This window comes from Ceratotherium simum, chromosome 35 (genome assembly GCF_057802395.1).
Source record: "Ceratotherium simum simum isolate JZ-2026a chromosome 35, ASM5780239v1, whole genome shotgun sequence".
Taxonomy (NCBI): domain Eukaryota; kingdom Metazoa; phylum Chordata; class Mammalia; order Perissodactyla; family Rhinocerotidae; genus Ceratotherium; species Ceratotherium simum.
In genome coordinates, this window is record NC_141934.1 from 25,299,669 (window position 1) to 25,319,685 (window position 20,017).

The 20,017-nt window shown below is 39.3% G+C and overlaps 1 protein-coding gene across 5 annotated transcripts in view; it reads right to left on the reverse strand.

Moving 5' to 3' along the window:
- Positions 1-256: 256 nt before the first annotated feature.
- SBNO1 (strawberry notch homolog 1) overlaps positions 257-20,017 on the reverse strand; it is a 61,719-nt gene continuing 41,958 nt past the window's right edge. For all 5 annotated transcript variants that reach the window (XM_087423407.1, XM_087423405.1, XM_087423406.1 and 2 more), the window contains 4 exons: positions 11,074-11,211; positions 10,311-10,387; positions 8,004-8,197; positions 257-6,809 (listed from right to left, as the gene is read on the reverse strand). In XM_087423407.1, the coding sequence (XP_087279533.1) occupies positions 6,667-6,809; positions 8,004-8,197; positions 10,311-10,387; positions 11,074-11,211 (552 nt within the window). In that variant the 3' untranslated portion in view covers positions 257-6,666. The remainder of the gene's footprint in view (positions 6,810-8,003; positions 8,198-10,310; positions 10,388-11,073; positions 11,212-20,017) is intronic.

The following is a 20,017-nucleotide window of genomic DNA, read 5'->3' on the forward strand; positions in this document are numbered from 1 at the left end:
GGGACAGTGGTAGGCAGCAGGACCTCAGCCCTGGCCTACAGTGCTGTCTGACTGTGCAGCAGTATGCTAACGAGTGCTGGGCTCCGTTTTATCCACACTGTGAGGAGTCTTCTATCACTCATTTAAAATATAATGCCAACATAAAAGAAGTCCAAGCCCCCAAATGGAAAGCAGCTCTCTGGTTGAGCATGGTGGCACAGTCACAGCTCAAATGGGGGCTCCGAACCCAGACCAAGAAAACACAAAGAGAGAAGCATATTAGCCAGTTTAATTTATTTAAGAATCTTACAAAAAAAGAAAAAAAAAAAACACCAAAAAACAAAACCCACAATAACAACAAAAAACTAAATACAGAATTTGTTATGCTTCATGGTTGATCGTTTCTTACTTGCAAGGGTAAACCTCACTAAATGCAGCCAATACATTTTTATTGCATGAGACCCAATTTTTAAAGTTACACATCAAAATAGTCGTAACAATCATTTCTGGACACTTGGTACTGTATCACCACGGAAGGCAGAATGAAGCAGTGCGGTATCATCAGAACAGTGTGTACCCTTCATACACTGACGGACATTCAAAATAGAGTAGCAATATAAAAAGAGAGATTTAAAAAAAGAGAACGAAATAAAAACAACCAAAAGAGTTTACATCCACCTTTGTTTCAAATTGTCTTTGGATTCCATCATATGTTGTCTCAAGATGCACCATGTCAGGTTAGGAGAGGAGGAAGATCTATACCTACGTAGAAAAGTATCCTTTGCTCAGCGGAGGTAGAACCTGGCCAAAGTTTTATTGCAGAGATACAGGGTACCTCTTCCCACCCCTCATGGTTGATGGAAGATACAAGTGGTTATTGAAAAATAATATCAGTAGTTTGCAAATTCAGTATAAACCAGGAACAGGATGATTTTTTCTGATGGTGGTGAGACTGCAATGTGCTACGGAGAAAAAAAGCTCTCTGCCCCCTAAAGTGGAAGTCAGAAAGAAGGCTCAAGCTTCTTTATCCTCTTCAGTGCCACAAATACTGTCAAAGCAAGAAGGGACCCTCAGGGTGGGAGGGCAGGTGGAAAAGCCGTGAGTGCTCATTAAGGGGCCTGCGGATTGACCTTGAGCCCCCAGGAAGCCTGAATTGCAAGTATCAAAAAGAACCGACCTTCCCAGGCCGCGTCCCTTGCTCGACTCTGCACTAGAGGGGTAGTCTTAGCTTAACCGCGTCCTGCCAGCTCGCTGCAGCTGGGATGGCTGCTGCTGCAAACTGCAGTTCAACTGCTCCCCGGGCGCCAGAGAAGGAAAGCTGGGCAGGGTGGGTGTGAGCAGGGATTCACTCTGGAGCTAATCTCTGACCGGCCCTATTTCATGACCAATTAGGTTCCCCAGATTTATCTAAATACAGACAACTTTTAAATTTTCAACAAGTCTACTAAGTTCAATAGTAACAAATGAAATGTGTACAGGAATGAAAGGCTCAAGAAATGCTCACGGCAATCTTTCCTGAAAGTTCTGAGGAACATTTTCCTAAAGGTATAAATCTGTAAAGAAAAACTCAACATTTGCCTCCCAGGTGATGATCACCACGGTTTTCCCGAGCCACCTCTGGGTCTTCCCAACTGACAACACTAATCGTTAAGAATGTCTTAATCCAGCTCAGCTCCTAGGTTTATGGCTGATCCTGTCAAGATGAATCCACCAGCACCCTGGTGGGGAGAGCAGCTCAGCGATACTAATAGCCAGTCCTTCTATGGTTAACTGCCTGTTTTACCCTCAGCACAGAATCAACCCATGAGCTGGAGGCTCCTGGAAGCCTCCACAGCAGTTGTGTTGCTCTCTTTTGGAAGACAATTGTTCCTTAAAGTACATTCTCTAATGTTACTTGTCAATGTGGACACCAGCATGTACCAGGCCTCTCTCCCCACCTGCTATAAATATCCTTAACAGATGAGAGTAGAAGCAGATTATCTGTGCTCATTGCAAAGTAAATTTCTGATTATTATTTGTACGTTAAAAGTATAGGCCCAACTTCTTAAAGAAACATAGAAAATTTGCAGCAGCAGCAGGCCATAAATCACTGTTAAGGATCTGCAAGATTTTCCTCTCAGCTGGAGAGTCACACAGGTGAAGGATTTGGTGCAGGCCTGAAAAATTGCAAGGGTAGGAACAAGTCGGGTTTACTGAAGAGCTAAGTTTGATCCCAAATGCACTGAAGAAGTTAGAGGAGCTTAAACAAGTCTTGGGAAGAAATTTTTTTATGTGAAAACATCAGGCTCACTATAGCTTCCAAAGAGCAACATAAATGAGCATAACTAGTCATATAATGACAGTATCAGAAATTGCACTCAAGTACATTCTCCCCAATACAATGCATTGCACACAGTAAAAATTTGTAATACTACTGCAAAACACAATCAGGCATGTTGAAAAATATTAACACAAAACAGACATAGGAATTCTATAGTAAAGATGCAAAACTGAATTCTAAAATATATGAACAAATTCAACTAAGAAGTTTTTCATACTTTTCTTCATTAAAAAAAAAAATTATAAGATGCCCCGTATGGGAAGTCAAGAAAAGAATAAATAGGATTGAAAGGAGGAGGGAAAAGGGAAAAACAAGCGGGTAGGATCCCAATTTACAAGAAATATTTACATTCAGAATTCAAAAGAACTCAACATCTCTATATATACACATTTATGTACATATATATAAGTACAGCATACAATTAGAAGGTGGGTTTTGGGTTTCACCTCAAGTACTCAGAAGAAGATTACTAGCTAGCTTGAGTTGCAGGTATCTAGATGCATTTCCTTCGCTAATATGCCCTTAAAAAAGACACTGCACTTGTATTAGACAATTGGCATCCCATGAGGAATTTTTACAAATGGTTTTTGTTCGCAGCTGTAGCCACGACACAGACTGCTTGCTGAATTCCAGCAGCAAAGTGTGCACAGTGCGTGTGCATGGGTATGGTGTGAGCTGGGGAGACCCCAGACACAGGAAGGGGAGTCAACAAATGCCCATCATCACAGTGGTTGCCTTTGTCACCAGGACGCCCGAACTGACCAAACATCTACTAACCGGATCCCAGCCTCACAGCAACTGTTATGTAGCACCATTCTTAGAAACGATCAAATATCACTCAGGTACATTTTTAAAATGAGAGTATTTAGATAAAGACCTTTCTCTGAATATCTTATCAAGAAAAGAACCCAGGGGAAAAATACTTTTCCTCTGCTCCTACTTTCATAAACTGAGATGCAACAATCATTTCTAATCTATTGCTTTTTTCCCTCATGCTAAACTGGAAAATGGAGGGAGTAGAGGAAAAGGCTCCCATTATTGTAAATGCTGTCCTGGTACCCTTTCCTGTCATGCCTGTTAGACATTGTTCTAATAGCATCACATGGAGATTAGCAAATAAATGCCCAAGGGCTATAGCCAGAAAATAGTGCCTCTAAAATATTATATTCCCCTGGAGTTTGGTAATCTAGAACTTTTTTTACCTTTATAGATGAAGCAAAATAAAACTAAAAAGTTTATTTTTGCAACTCAAAAAGGTTTCTGAAGTGCTAATTAATGGGATTGGAATAAATATACATATACATACACACACTACATTGCTTTGGATGCAGATTCTTGCTAACATATACAGATGTAAAGAAAAGATACTGAAGAGTGTATCTGTAATTTAGCAGCAAAAAGGGAAAACTGCTTAAGATATTTACTTTTTGATCAAGTTGTGTTTAAAGAAATACTTTGTTAATACTTTTAGGAATTCACATCATTGATACATATCTGGATAGTCCCACTTAAGTGCAGATAGAGACGGTGTGGTATGGAGGTTGCTAAATTGGGGGAACACTAATTCCCCCTGAGATTCCATTCGAGCAGCTCTGGACTCGGGAAGTGGTTTTCAGTACAATCAACACTGTAAACTCTGAAAACACTAACATGATTTACAATCAAGTCTTTGTGCTCAGAGCCATATTGCTAAAAAGGGAGAAAAGGCATTGCAGAGGCCAAATGGACTCACATTGGGTTCAACAAGGCCCCTGGGTTCAGACGTGGCATTCAGATCCTGAAACACATGGACCTGTTTTACAGAAGCTCCCTGTTGTTAAGACTTGATTTTTTTTGACAAAGGGGGACCTCGAATGCTGGGTTTCCCCATGTTGGCCAACCTGAACTTACTGACTTGGATAAGGGCACAGTGTAAAGGTCATCTGTTCACCTCCAGAGGGAAGTGCAGCAGACTCAGTGCTCACATGCACACACACCATGATGGGCAAGGGCACGTGGCACCTCAGCTCTCCATCCATTTACACTGGTTGCCTTTTTGAGGTCTACTTCGTGAGTTTTCAGAGGCCTTATTTCTGGACCTTATTTTTAAAAAGCAAAAGGAAGTTGTTCTACAAAGAACAGAACATATATATGCCCCTTTGTATCAAGACAGCTATCCCAAGAGCAAACATATTATGAACTATGGAGGTCAACTAATTGCATGCTAAAGAATGCTCATACTGATGCTGTTGGGAAAAAACTACAACCTGCTAACAGATGCCCTCTTACACAGAAGAAGGAAATTAGGCCAACAGCCTATGAGAGTCTATCTGCCCCAACCCTGCCATTTTGTCTCACTGGAGGGAGCAGGTTTGTTATGCTTCCCTTCCCAGCCTCATTTCACCACAGTATGTCGATGGAAGCTGACTGGGCTATTGGTTTAAAAATAGAACTAATTGGGAAGTGTTGCTGCAGGTGGGACAATTCCGCTCTTGGCTGCCAGTTGGGTCTAGCGGCCGTAATAAGGGACATTAGTTGATATTCATATGGATCACTGCCTGAGATACAAAGACTAGACTGAGGATAAAAGTTGCATCCACTGGGCAAAATATGCCAAAGAAGAGAAATTATTCTCAATTTGTTCTTTTAGGCATCAAGAATAAATAAATCCAAAGAAAGAAAACTTAGGGTAAACTTAACATAATCAAACTCAGGCTTAAAGAAACACAAGAGGATGAAAGTACTAGCTTTCCATCACTTAACGTACATCTCACTCGATTCTGCAAGGAGTTTAAAAAGTAACAAAGGAGAACAATTCAACTTGAGTAACGCTCAAAAGTACTACCACTTTACCCCTTCCTCAACACCATCTCAGTTTTGAGGGGTAAGTTTTAAGCCAAAATATAAGGCTACCTGGAATGCTGAGCAACACGCAAGTTCTGCAGAATCCCCATCACAGACTACTTCTGAAGGTGGTGAGGGCCTAAACAAGAGTCCACTTCTGGTTAGTATAATAACTTTTTATTTGACATCTACAAGACTGTGGTTATCTTGCAGCTTTTGACCAGGTTTATACAATCTCAATTTTTCAATAGTGCAACCTGTGCAAGCAAAAAAAAGGAAAGAAAAAAAAAAGGAAACAAAAAGACCAATTGTCCCCTCACTTGTTTTTATAAACATCTATTATAGGCAAAACAAAACTTACCCATATTATAGATAAGTGTCTATTCACATTTGTACATTACCATTTTTAACAGCTTGAGATAAACTCTACAATGTCTTACAACACATTAAACAATATTCAAGTTACTGGGTAACAACAATAACAACAGGAAATAAACATACAGCAGAAGCCTCAAGTGTTTCCTCATTGTCTAATTTACAACTCAAGTACGGTTTCCTTTTTTATAAGTGACAAAGCAAATTAAGATAATGAAGTAAAAAAAAGATTGCTTGCAAGATGGAAGCCAATTTGTACTTCTTTCTAAAACTATCTTTAAGTTAAGGAAAATGTAATTTTAAGAAAAGCAGGCTTGTAGCCATTTTGCAGCACATTAGGAATACTATTAATACATTAAAATTAACTTTTAAGAGTTTTATCATAAAAAAAAAGTATGTCCTCATTACCTTGACAAGAAACCTGGGGCACAGAGAATGGGGAGGTGGGGAGGAAAGGGATTTGCAGGGTTAGAAGCAATACCCAGGTATAAACACTAGAAAAATGCAATAACCAATGCTGTACACCTACAAATGTTTCTCTCCGTTACTTGACTTCTGTGTTAATCTTGTTTACGCATGCTTTCAAAGACATGCACTGTCAGAACAAGAACTAGAAAAGAACCTGAATGCATGATATGCAACCTTTCATTTCATGCTTTAATAAACTTATTATTTAATAAGTTGGAAAAAGAAATCAATATATATTTGCTATATTTATAGACTCAAAACACATGCATCCGGGGATAACTCCCACAGCAATGGCATGGATGTACTGCATTAACCCTGAGCACTGTATAACATAAAGTAAAGCCAGTTTGGGAAGTTCCAAGCATTTTTAAACCAAGTGTGGTTCGTAGCCTTTAAGAAACTCACAAACAAACAAACAGACTGACACACACGCACGCGCACATACCCCTCTGCTCACCCAAAGTGAAAGCATATGGGAAGTACCATGGGAAAAGCAAAAGGAAAGACATGTGGACCACCATCGGCACCGCTGATTTTCAGTTTTGCTATCTATTCCAGGTTTGTCCTTATTCCCAAAAAAATTAACTAGAGAGAGCACAACTGAAAAAAATTATAATTCTTTGGAAACTGTCCCTGATTTTTATGCAAATGATATGCTTCAACAGCATTTCAGATACATCCATGTTGAAACCTGTCTGTTCTTATGCGTTGCTTAAGTTGGCGATGCTCTGGGGGTGACGCTGCTGCCAGAGCTGTTTCTGTTGGACCGCAAGCTGTTGAGACTGGTCTGAAGTTGACAGGAGATTTACAAGAGGAGACACACAATTTGCAGGAATGATCAAACCTGCAATTAGAAACAAGAATTTATAAAGGTTGCATCCAGGAGAAACCAGACCGTATTTTACAGCTTCACAGCAAATTCTAAGGAGGCATAATATTAAGTGTAATGAACAAGACTCCACACAAAAACTAAATGAATATCTAATAACTAAGATAGCCCCTTAGTAAGTAACCCAATTCCTCAGCAGCGTTACCCACAAATACCTGAGCATACGCATGTGTCTAGTGTAACACCATCTTCTTGGTGGAGGAACAGAGGTCAAGTATGGTACCTTTCTATCTACAATCTTTGCAGCTCCACAAACCTATGTGAACACCACCTTCTTTGGCATGCACCACTGTACCAAAAAGACGACAGAATAGTGGTTGCAAATTCAAATGCTTACTAAAGCAGGTAACTTCTAAGTGGGCAGAGTGTGGATGTTAGCAAACTGGAAGAGTCTATGCCCTGAGTACAGGAACTCTGACTCCTCCTGTGTGGGACTAGGGGCTCAACGTTCCAGAGGAGCTGCTGTGGTTTTTTAAAAGACGACGAAAATCCAGGCTTTTGCTTTTATGTTGGCAACTAATTCAAATGAAAACTTGAAATAACAAAAAACACCTGAGGGTCAAAAAAATGTTCATGGACTGACTTTGGCCCACAGGCTGCCAATCAGCAATCCATGATACAGAGGAAGGCTGTTGCAAAGGAAACAAAGACAAAGCAATAGGGAAAGTGCAGTAACTGGATGGATGCCCATGAAGCCTGTAATGAGGTGAATGGTGGGAACAGCTAGCCTGGTTTGCCCTTGCTCCCTGCAGGACTCCAGTCCATCCTCTGTGCACAATGGCTTTGAGTTCCATAGTCTCAATCTGGCTCAATGAACGTACAATGTAGACTTTTATATTCTACCAGGTAGAGAATCCTGGGCAAGAGGCCGAGCTTGGTCCTCACATCAGGGAGCCTGCAGAGAGCACGGTGAGGAAGGGGAGCAAGAGGAGCTGGGAGCAGCGTAAAACAGACGACCACGTCAGATTCAGCCAGAATCAACAACGTCCATTCAAAGGCTTACCTTCTGTTTGACCGCTTAAGAACAAGTCAAGTAAGCTCCACCCCACTACTGGAATAGATGCTGAGATTCTAAGATGTTAGAAGCAAAATAAGAAGGAAACAGAATCTGATTTTTCCCCACAGCTCAAAGCAAAAAAAATTACTCACCTACAATCCGCTGTCCATCTTCTGTTCTTAGCCGAACTATCTGCATTTTCACGTTTGTGCCACTGACAGATGCTAGAACACCCTCAACTTTTGTCCAGACACTCAGTACTGAGCCACATAATACATAATAGGTGCGGCAACGAAGACCTATTTCACAAACTAATCCCAAGCTTGCTTTTTTGCAATTGCCACGCCTAGGATAGATGGGGGGAAAACATATATATAAAATATACGTATACATGTACACACATACACACACACAAAAGGCTTACAAAGTCTGCCCAAATTTCAAATGGAAAATTTGAAGCATCATTGCCTTTACTGACAGTTTCTTAGATTACAATCCTTTTGACATATTGGATTATCCTTTCCTATTAAAGGTATCATTACTGATTTTTAAAATTACAGTTATTTCTGGGGCCTGACTCCCTATAAAAGGGCTGACTTACTGGTTTTGATATCCATTTAAGCATTTGCCATTTTAACATCCATTAGTTTACTGTAGGAATGCCAGCTTATAAAATAATCCTGCCAGTTATTCCTATACTATTAAACTACCAATAAATAAATAAATTTTTTTTTTAATTTATTTTTTTCCCCCAAAGCCCCAGTAGATAGTTATATGTCACAGTTGCACATCCTTCTAGTTGCTGTATGTGGGACTCGGCCTCAGCATGGCGGGAGAAGCAGTGCGTCGGTGCGCGCCCGGGATCCGAACCTGGGCCGCCAGCAGCGGAGCTCGCGCACTTAACCGCTAAGCCACGGGGCCGGGCCCCCAATAAATAAATAAATCTGATAGGTGGGAAAGGCCTCAGCAAACAAAAAAATTAAACCATACATAAATTTTTCAAAAACTGTGAAAAAGGAAGACATATCAAAATTTTATGGTTAAGATTATTTTCACAATTTACCAATAAAAACATCTTTCTAGTATTAATTCAAGATGTATTTAATGCACTGTAATAAAAGGCACTTTTTGCTAAAACTCAAAGCAAATATTTTAGAGAACTTTCGTAGGTTAACTTTTAAAATATTTTATCTTAAAGGCTTTTCCTGGGCCGGCTCCGTGGCTTAGCGGTTAAGTGTGCGCGCTCTGATGCTGGCGGCCCGGGTTCGGATCCCGGAGCGCCCCGAGGCACCACTTCTCCGTCCAACGTGAGGCCGAGTCCCACGTACAGCAACTGGAAGGATGTGAACCTATGACATACAACTATCTACTGGGGCTTTGGGGGGAAAAAACTGAATAAATAAAATCTTAAAAAAAAAAAAAAAAAAAAGGCTTTTCCTAATTTCCAACAGTACTAATTTACTCTCAAAATGCAAACAGAAAGCATTGCTCACATCAAAGCAAACTGATCTACCTAAGTGTGTTTAAAAAAAAAACCTAGCTAAAATTCATCTATATCCTACATCCCTTTTCATAAAGTGAGTCATATACTCCATTATCTATTTAATGGGTAAGAAAACATTGAAGAGAATTAAGATTTGTAAAGTATGAAAATACCCTGTACGAGGTCCTGAGATGAACACTGTAAGGGGTATTACACAACGACTTAAAAGAACACACCTCTGGCTAGCCTAGTAGCACAGAAGGATCAGCTCGAGGGCTCAACAACATATAGTTTTCTGGTGCTGTCAGCTACCTGAGGCATCTCTGCAGTTTCCTAGAAATTCCCTAGCCTTAAAAATAAAACTGAGGGGCCGGCCCAGTGGCGCAAGCAGTTAAGTGCGTGCACTCTGCTGTGGCGGCCCGGGGTTCACCAGTTCGGATCCCGGGCGCGCACCGACGCACCGCTTGTCAACCCATGATGTGGCAGCGTCCCATATAAAGTGGAGGAAGATGGGCATGGATGTTAGCCCAGGGCCAGTCTTCCTCAGCAAAAAGAGGAGGATTGGCAGATGTTAGCTCAGGGCCGATCCTCCTCACAAAAATAAAATAAAATAAAATAAAATAAAAAATAAAACTGACTTGGGACACTGGCACAGCTGTTTTTAAAAAAAAGAGAGGAAGGGAAGGAAGAGAGAAGAAGAGAGAAAAAGTAAGTCTTAACACTAAGAATGATAGTTAAGTCCATGCTGCCAGACAACAGTTGGTTGGAAGTAAAAAGCATCAGTGAAGAGCAAAGGGGACACCTAAACAGTGTGTGGTCCACACACATCCAACAAGTACTTCTGATTAAAAGAATGACACATAACAATAATCTGTTCACATACTTATAGGTTCACATAGCTAAAGAGTGAAGGAGTGTTTAAATTAAATCTTGATCACACTTTGGAATAGATGATGAGAAACATGAAGACACTAACCAATAAGCATGAGTACAAGTATCTGCAGATGAATTATACTGATCTAACCAATGGACCAGGGCATCATCAGACACTACCTGTGAAAATAAGACAGAAACGCTGTTGAAACAGTATTGTTTTAAACAAATTGGTTGCCTAATCTGGTCTCTAAAGCTAACAAAATCATTTCTATCAGAAAAGCTGGTCCTTGCTACTGGTTGTAGCTGAACACCATTCATAAAGTTCTGTCATTAGGTTCATCCTATGTAATAAATTTGTCAAATACCTAGCTTATTTATAATTGTTTTCAAGTGAAAATGGCTAGGAAGAATAATAATATAAAGTAATAATAATAAAATAATAATTAAAAGCAATGTTAGGAAAAACAGCCATTTACTGTCTTTCTAGAAATCACTGCAAAAGATAAACATAGCAGTTCACAATAAAACCAAGAGTTGGTGGGAAGGAATTTCAGTCTTGCACATCTTCCCTTTATTTAAAAAATTCTAATTTTTGTATTTAGCACCGGAAACTTCCTTTTCTGACAATACAAGCTGTTCCAAATAGTCAAATTGCCAAGTTTCTCAATGGTTGAAGCATTAAGACTAGACTATTAATGTGTCAAAACCAGGTAAATTTGTTTCTGAAAATAATTTTCTAGTAATCAAATAGGAAAAATTGGCAAAATAATTTTATATATAGACACAAAGCTCTCCTAAGCATAGTTTCAATATTGTTATAAAACAAATAGTCTATATAGCATAATGTACAAATAAAAAAGTACCTTCTTATATTTCTTTTTTAGATCAGCATAAATTTCTAATTTGAGCTGTTTCCCAGTATTTGGTCTATAAACTAAGAAAAGCTTCTTTTTAGGGTTCACTTCTTTAACTAAGATAGCAGTTTTCTTGTTGTTTCTTATCTATTAAAAAAAGAGAGAAAATATAAATATTCAATACTGCGCACATTAAGACACACTTGGTTTTTGTACCATCACATCAGCAAATACCCTTTGAAAGACTGCACTGCCAAGTAAGTACCTGAATACGTAACTGCAAGGATGACAATTGCGTGTGGAACCAAGTTTAACAAAGTCTCACCAAAAGGAAAGCTACTGGACCTCACTTCTGAGGCAGGCTGAAGACATAGGCAGAAAACTGGAATAAGCTTTATTTTTTTTTTTATTTTTTTTTTTTTAAAGATTTTATTTATTCAGTTTTTTCCCCCCAAAGCCCCAGTAGATAGTTGTACGTCATAGGTTCACATCCTTCTAGTTGCTGTACGTGGGACTCGGCCTCGCGTTGGACGGAGAAGTGGTGCCTCGGGGCGCTCCCGGGATCCGAACCCCAGGCCGCCAGCATCAGAGCGCGCGCACTTAACCGCTAAGCCACGGGGCCGGCCCTGGAATAAGCTTTAAAGCACAAATGTCCAGTGGAGACAATTTCGCTTGTTCTAGTCCATGTACCTGGACTCACAGCCCAAAGAGTCTCAGAGATCCGCGAGGCAGGAACCTAGGGAATAGGCACGAAGGGTCTTCACAGGAAAATCCTTTTACCTCTACTGTACGTTTAGAATTTTTCATAATAGAAAAAACATTGCTCTCCTTCAAGTTATAATGAAATATAACCTCCAACAGAAATGAATAATCACCCACAGTCCTCTGAATTCACCTAATCCATCAGTGCTACTAAACCTGCGGTTGGTGTAAGGGTGAAATGGCTATCACAGGACAAAGGGATCTGTAAAAAGAAAAGCTACGACAAGAGAAAGCCAAAATGTGGAACAAATAATACATAAATATGTATGAGGAAGTGAAAGAAAAGGATACATTCAACAAATGATGGAACTTAAATATATATTTAAAATTTATTTTAAGTTGGACTTATGAAAGAAATCCTGAGAAGAAGAAATTATAAAAAGCCCCATTTAACTCAAGGAAAAATAAGATTGGAAAATTAATATCTCCTTTAAAGAACGGTGAATAATTTCTAAGCAATAATCTCCAGAACAAAACTGAAGGAAAAAGAAGTTTCAAAGAAAAGACATTTTCCCAGCTCCTCTATAATATAAATCGTTTGCTGAGCTACTTTTTATATTAAGATAATTCCAGGGCCGGCCCGGTGGCATAGTGGTTAAGTTTGTGTGCTCCACTTCAGCAGCCCAGGGTTCACGGGTTCAGATCCCAGTCCCGGACCTATGTACCGCTCATCAAGCCATGCTGTGGCAGGTGTCCCACATAGAAAATAGAGAAAGATGTGCACAGGTGTTAGCTCTGGGCCAATCTTCTTCAGGAAAAGGAGGAGGACTGGCAACAGAGGTTAGCTCAGGGCTAATCTTCCTCACCAAAGGAAAAAAAAAAAAGGTAATTCTTACACCAATAAAAGACAAAGACTTAATATTTCACTTTTCTCTTCAAGGATATTAAAGATCCTTTGTCTTTTACTTGCTCAAATGATTTGAACATTGTTTATATAATTACTGCAAAGTCTACAAAACAATGGTTACAGTGAAAATTACTTTTTAAATTTTTTATCAGTTGATGTGAAACGCTCAATAAACTATTATACTTAGAGAAGAGTCTTTAAAGCATATAACAGTATGATCTGTCTCAACAGTGCCAGGTTAACTCATTACAATTATAAAATAAATCATCAAACTACAGTGGAAAGAAACCTGACCCTGACCTGGTTTTCCTCAAGTTAACACGTTAGACACACTGTAAAGCACATCTGCTTATTGTTGTGGAGGGTCAAAGACAAGCAGCTGCACCTTCCCAGAACCCTCTCTCTCCTAGGGCCACCGCTCCTCACCTCCAGCTGCCTGCTGCCACGCAGGAAGTAACAAAGCACCTATGTTACCACGTCCCTTCACTCAAGGGAAGCTGGGGCTCAGCACTTTCATCAAAATCTACCAAGGTTTAAATTCTAGCAATAATTTCAAATGAAAAACAACCAATACCCTATGTAGACCAATCAAAATCCCATCTAAGAGAGAAATCTGAGAATTGTACCAATATCCTGATTGTGATATTATACTATAGTTTTTCTTTTAAGTTTTTATTTATTGCAGTAACATTGGTTTATAACATTGTATAAATTTCAGGTGTACATCATTATACTTCTATTTCTGCACAGATTACATCATGTTCACCACCCAAATACTAATTACAACCCATCACCACACCCATGTGCCGAATTATCCCTTTCGCCCTCCCCCCTCCCCCCTTCCCCTCTGGTAACCACCAACCCAATCTCTGTCTCTATGTGTTTGTTTATTGTTGTTATTATCTACTACTTAATGAAGGAAATCATACGGTATTTGACCTTCTCCCTCTGACTTATTTCGCTTTGCATAATACCCGAAATGTCCATCCATGTTGTCACAAATGGCTGGATTTCATCGTTTCTTATGGCTGAGTAGTATTCCATTGTGTATATATACCACAGCTTCTTTATCCATTCGTCCCGATGGGCACTTAGGTTGCTTCCAAGTCTTGGCTATTGTGAATAACGCTGCAATGAACACAGGGGTGCGTGTATCTTTATGCAATGGTGTTTTCAAGTTCTTTGGATAAATACCCAGCAGTGGAATAGCTGGATCATATGGTAGTTCTATCCTTGATTTTTTGAACAATCTCCATACTGTTTTCCATAGCGGCTGCACCAGTTTGCACTCCCACCAGCAGTGTATGAGTTCCCTTCTCTCCACATCCTCTCCAATACATGTTGTTTCCTGTCTTGTTAATTACAGCCATTCTGATGGGCGTGAGGTGATATCTCATTGTAGTTTTTTTTAAAGATTTTATTTATTTTATTTTTCCCCCCCAAAGCCCCAGTGGATAGTTGTATGTCGTAGCTGCACATCCTTCTAGTTGCTGTATGCGGGACTTGGCCTCAGGATGAACGGAGAAGTGGTGCCTCGATGCGCACCCGGGATCCGAACCCGGGCCACCAGCATCGCAGCGCGCGCACTTAACCACCAAGCCACAGGGCCGGCCCCTCACTGTAGTTTTGATTTGCATTTTCCCGATAATGATTTTGAACATCTTTTCATGTGTCTGTTGGCCATCTGCGTATCTTCTTTGGAGAAATGTCTGTTCAGGTCTTTTGCCCATTTTTTAATTGGGTTGGTAGTTTTTTTGTTGTTGAGATGCATGAGTTCTTTATATATTTTAGAGATTAACCCCTTATCAGATGTATGGTTTGCAAATATCTTCTCCCAATTGTTAGGTTGTCTTTTCGTCTTGTTGATGGTTTCCTTTGCTGTGCAGAAGCTTTTTAGTTTGATGTAGTCCCATTTGTTTATTTTTTCTATTGTTTCTCTTGCCCGATCAGACATGGTGCTTGAAAATATGTCGCTAAGACCGATGTTGAAGAGCGTACCGCCTATGTTTTCTTCTAGAAGTTTCACAATTTCAGGTCTTACATTCAACTCTTTAATCCATTTGGGGTTAATTATACTATAGTTTTGTAAAATGTTACCACTGGGAAAACTGGATCAGGGACGAGTAAACCAAGCCTGTGGACCAAATCTGGCCGGAGGCTCCTAAGCTTAAGAACAGATTAAGGAAGGAAAGCAGGGAGAGAGAGAGGAAGAAACAAGCAAACTCAAAAAATAATGGTCACGGGCCGGCCCTGTGGCTTGGTGGTTAAGTGCGCGTGCTGCGATGCTGGTGGCCCGGGTTCGGATCCCGGGTGCGCATCGAGGCACCACTTCTCCGTTCATCCTGAGGCCGGGTCCCACATACAGCAACTAGAGGGATGTGCAGCTACGACACACAACTATCCACTGGGGCTTTGGGGGGAAAAATAAAATAAATAAAATCTTAAAAAAAAAAAAAAAAAAAAAAAAATAATGGTCAGGGGCCGGCCCCGTGGCTTAGCGGTTAAGTGCGCGTGCTCCGCTACTGGCGGCCCAGGTTCGGATCCCAGGTGCGCACCGACGCACTGCTTCTCCGGCCATGCTGAGGCCACGTCCCACATACAGCAACTAGAAGGATGTGCAGTTGTGACATACAACTATCTACTGGGGCTTTGGGGGAAAAATAAATAAATAAATAAATAAATAAAATTAAAAGAAAAAAAAATAATAATGGTCAGCAGAGACCACATATGGCCTGCAAAGCCTAAAATATTTACTCTCTGACCTTTTAGGGGAAAAGTTGACAGTCTCACCCTGCCTGTGGCATCATCACATATGGTCTCCTCTATGCAGTTATGTCTGGAACCAGTTCTTCATTTACAGTTGGTCACTCCATAAATATTTGCAAATAAAAATCAAAATGTGGTATATACATACGATGGAATATTATTCAGTTACAAAAAGGAATGAAGTTCTGACACACACTCAGACATGGATGAACCTTGAAAACATTATACTAAGTGAAAAACACCAGACATAAAAGGACAACTACTGTATGATTCCACTTATATGAGGTATCTAGATATGCAAATTTATAGAGACAGAAAGTAGATTAGAGGTGACCAGGAGCCGTGGGAAGGGGGAATGGGAAGTCAGTATTTAAACTAACCATTAATGGTTATAGTTTCTGTTTGGGATAATGAAAAAGTTTTAGAAATTGATAGTAGTGATGGTTGCACAACATTGTGAATCTAATTAATATCACTGAATTATACACTTAAACGTGATTAAAATGACAAATTTTGTCATACACTTTTGCCACAATTTAAAAAATTAATGTAATATACCAAAAATTATTGAATTATACACTTAAGTCGGTGAATTGTATGATATATAAATTGTATCTCAATAAAGCTGCTAAAGAAAAAGAAAGGAAAAAAAGAGATAAAAAGAATTCAAGAGAAAATAAGAAATATTAAAGACAGGCAAAGATCTAACGGATAAGAAGAGTTCTGGTAAAGGAAAAATTCAAGGAAAACAAATATTACAAACTTTGCAAAAAAAAAATAATCCAGAAAGCTTTCTGAAATAAAGATTTGAAATTACAGATTGAAAGAGCATATCACATACCCGAGAAGACTGACTATCAATGACTAATATCAGGATATACTCTAATAAAATTACCAAACTTTAAAGAGAGACTCCTTTAGGGCATGTAGACAAAAAAGAACAACTAAAGTAAAAAGGGAAAGAAAAGCAGAGCACCGTCAAACTTTGACAGCAACTCTTCATCTCAGAAGAATAAGTGGTAGCATATTAAAATATTCAAGGGAAGAAAATGTGAACTAACGATTTCATGACTGTAAAATCGTCTTTCAAGTACAAAGGCATGGACAAACTTATCAGCGTGCAAAGACTCAGGGAGTAATGTTCCCATCAGCCCTTCTTGAGGAATCTGCTACAGAATGGGCTTTAGCCAAACAAAATGACTAGACAGATATTAACTTAAGGACAAATGAGTGGTGAGCATTAAATATAAATTAATTACTTGTAGAATTAAGACGAAATAAGGGTTAAGAGTATGCTATATAATTGCCACATGCTGACAATACAGAAATAGTACAACTGTTTTATTGATGTCATAATAGTTTATAACATTGTGAACTTTTAGTTGTACATTATTGTACATTATTGTTCTCTCTGTCCGTGTGTTAGTTTATCCTCCACATGTGAGTGAAATTAGGCAGTTTGTCTTTCTCTGTCTGGCTTATTTCACTTAACATAATACCTTCCAGGTCCATCCATGTTGTTGCAAATGGGATGACTGTGTCTTTTTTATGGCTGAGTAGTATTCCATTGTGTGTGTGTGTGTGTGTGCGCGCGCGCGCACGTATGTGTATATACACCACATCTTCTTTATCCAATCATCAGTCGAGGGACACTTAGGTTGCTTCCACTTCTAGGCTATGGTGAATAATGCTGCAATGAACATAGGGGTGCATAAGCCTCTTTGGATAGACTTCAGGTTCTCTGGATAGATACCCAGTAGTGGGAAAGCTGGACCATAAGGTATTTCTTTCTTTTTTCTTTTTCTTTTTGAGGAAGATCAGCCCTGAGCTAACATCCATGCTAATCCTCCTTTTTTTGCTGAGGAATCCTCCTCTTTTTTTGCTGAGGAAGAACAGGCCTAAGCTAACATCTATTGCCAATGCTCCTCCTTTTTTTTCACCTCCCTTTACTCCCCAAAGCCCCAGTAGATAGTTGTACATCATAGTTGCACATCCCTCTAGTTGCTGTATGTGGGATGCAGCCTCAGCATGGCCGGACAAGCGGTGTGTCAGTGCGTGCCCGGGGTTCCGAACCCGGGCCGCCAGTAGCAGAGCGCGCACACTTAACCAAGTGCTGGGGCCGGCCCCATAAGGTATTTCTATTTTTAATTTTTTTGAGGAATCTCCATACTATTTTCCATAGACGCTGCACGAGTTTGCATTCTCACCAGAAGTGAATGAGGGTTCCCTTTTTTCCACAATGTCTCCAACATTGTTATTTTTTGTCTTGGTGATTATAGCCATTCTAACGGGTGTGAGGTGATATCTTAGTGTTGCTGGATTTGCATTTCCCTGATGGTTAATGATGTTGAACATCTTTTCATGTGCCCATTGGCCATCTGTATATCTTCCTTGGAAAAATGTCTGTTCATTTCCTCTGCCCGTTTTCCGATCGGGTTGTCTGTTTTTTTGTTGTTCAGTTGTGTGAGTTCTTTATATATTATGCAGATTAACCCCTTGTCAGATATAAGCTTTGCTAATACTTTCTCCCAGCTGATGGTTGTCTTTTCATTTTGATCCTGGTATCATTTGCTTTACAGAAGCTCTTTAGTCTGATGAAGTCCCACTTGTTTTTCTTTTGTTTCCCTTGTCCGTGCAGACATGGAATTCGAAAAGATCCCCCTATGACCGATGTCAAAGAGTGTACTGCCTATATTTTCTTCCAGGAGTTTTATAGCTATAGGTCTTACCTTCAAGTCTTTGATCCATCTTGAGTTAATTTTTGTGTACGGCGAAAGAAGATGGTCTACTTTCATTTTTCTGCATGTGGCTGTCCAGTTTTCCCAACACCATTTATTGAAGAGACTTTCCTTTCTCCCTTGTATTTTCTTAGCAGCTTTGTCAAAGATTAGCTGTCCGTAGATGTGTGGTTTTATTTCTGGGCTTTCAATTCTGTTCCACTGATCTGTGAGTCTGTTTCTGCACCAGTACCATGCTGTTTTAATTATTATGGCTTTGTAGTATATTTTGAAGTCAGGGAATGTGATGCCTCCAGCTTTGTTCTTTTTTTCTCAGTATTGCTTTGGCTAGTTGGGTCTTTTGTCACCCCATATGAATTTTAGTATTCTTTGTTCTATTTCCGTGAAGAACGTCATTGGGATTCTGAATGGGATTGCACTGAATCTGTAGATTGCTTTAGGCAGTATGGACATTTTAACTATATTTATTCTTCCAATTCATGTGCATGGGATGTCTTTCCATTTCTTTATGTCATCATCGATTTCTTTCAATAATGTCTTACAGTTTTCACCATATAGATCTTTCACCTCCTTGGTTAAATATATTCTTAGATATTTTATACTCTTCGTTGCGAATGTAAATGGGATTGTCTTCTTGAGTTCTCTGTTAGTTTGTTATTAGAATATAAAAATGCAATTGATTTTTGTAAGTTGATTTTGTAGCCTGCAACTTTGCTGTAGTTGTTGATCATTTCCAATAGTTTTCCAATGGATTCTTTGGGGTTTTCTATATATAAAGTCATGTCATCTGCAAACAGCATGAGTTTCACTTCTTCGTTGCCTATTTACATTCCTTTTGTTCCTTTTTTTTGCCTAATTGCTCTGGCCCAAACCTCCAGTACTATGTTGATTATAAGAGTGGCACGACTGGGCATCCTTGTCTCGTTCCTGTTCTCAGAGGAATGGCTTTCAGTTTTTCCCCGTTGAGTATGATGTTGGCTGTGGGTCTGTCATATATGGCCTTTATCATGTTGAGGTACTTTCCTTCTATATCCATTTTTTGAGAGTTTTTATCATAAATGGATTTTGTATCTTGTCAAACACCTTCTCTGCATCTATTGAGATGATCATGTGATTTTTGTTCCTCATTTTGCTAATGTGGTGTACCACACTGATTGCTTCTCAGGTGTTGAACCATCGCTGCGTCCCTGGTATGAATCCCATCTGATCATGGTGTACAATCTTTTAAATGTATTGCTGTATTCGGTTTGCCAATATTTTGTTGAGGATTTTTGCATCTACGTTCGTCAGCAATATTGGCCTGTAATTTTCCTTCTTTATATTGTCCTTGTCTGGCTTTGGTATCAGGGTGATGTTGGCCTCATAGAATGTGTTAGGAAGTGTTTCATCTTCCTCTATTTTTTGGAATAGTTTGAGAAGGATAGGTATTAAATCTTCTTTGAATGTTTTGTAAAATTCTCCAGAGAAGCCATCTGGTCCTGGACTTTTATTTTTTGGGGTGTTTTTGATTACTGTTTCAGTCTTTTTACTTGTGATTGGTCTCTTCAGGTTCTCTATTTCTCCTTGATTCAATTTTGGGAGTTTGTATGAGTCTAAGAATTTATCCATTTCTTCTAGATTGTCCAATTGGTTGGCATATAGTTTTTCATATTATTCTCTTATAATCTTTTGTATTTCTGTGGTGTCTGTTGTTAACGCTCCTCTTTCATTTCTAATTTTATTTATTTGAGGCTTCTCTCTTTCTTAGTGAGTCTGGCTAAGGGTTCATCAATTTTGTTTATCTTCTCAAAGAAACAACTACCTTTTAAAATGAGAGAATGGGGAAGTATATGCCAAAAAA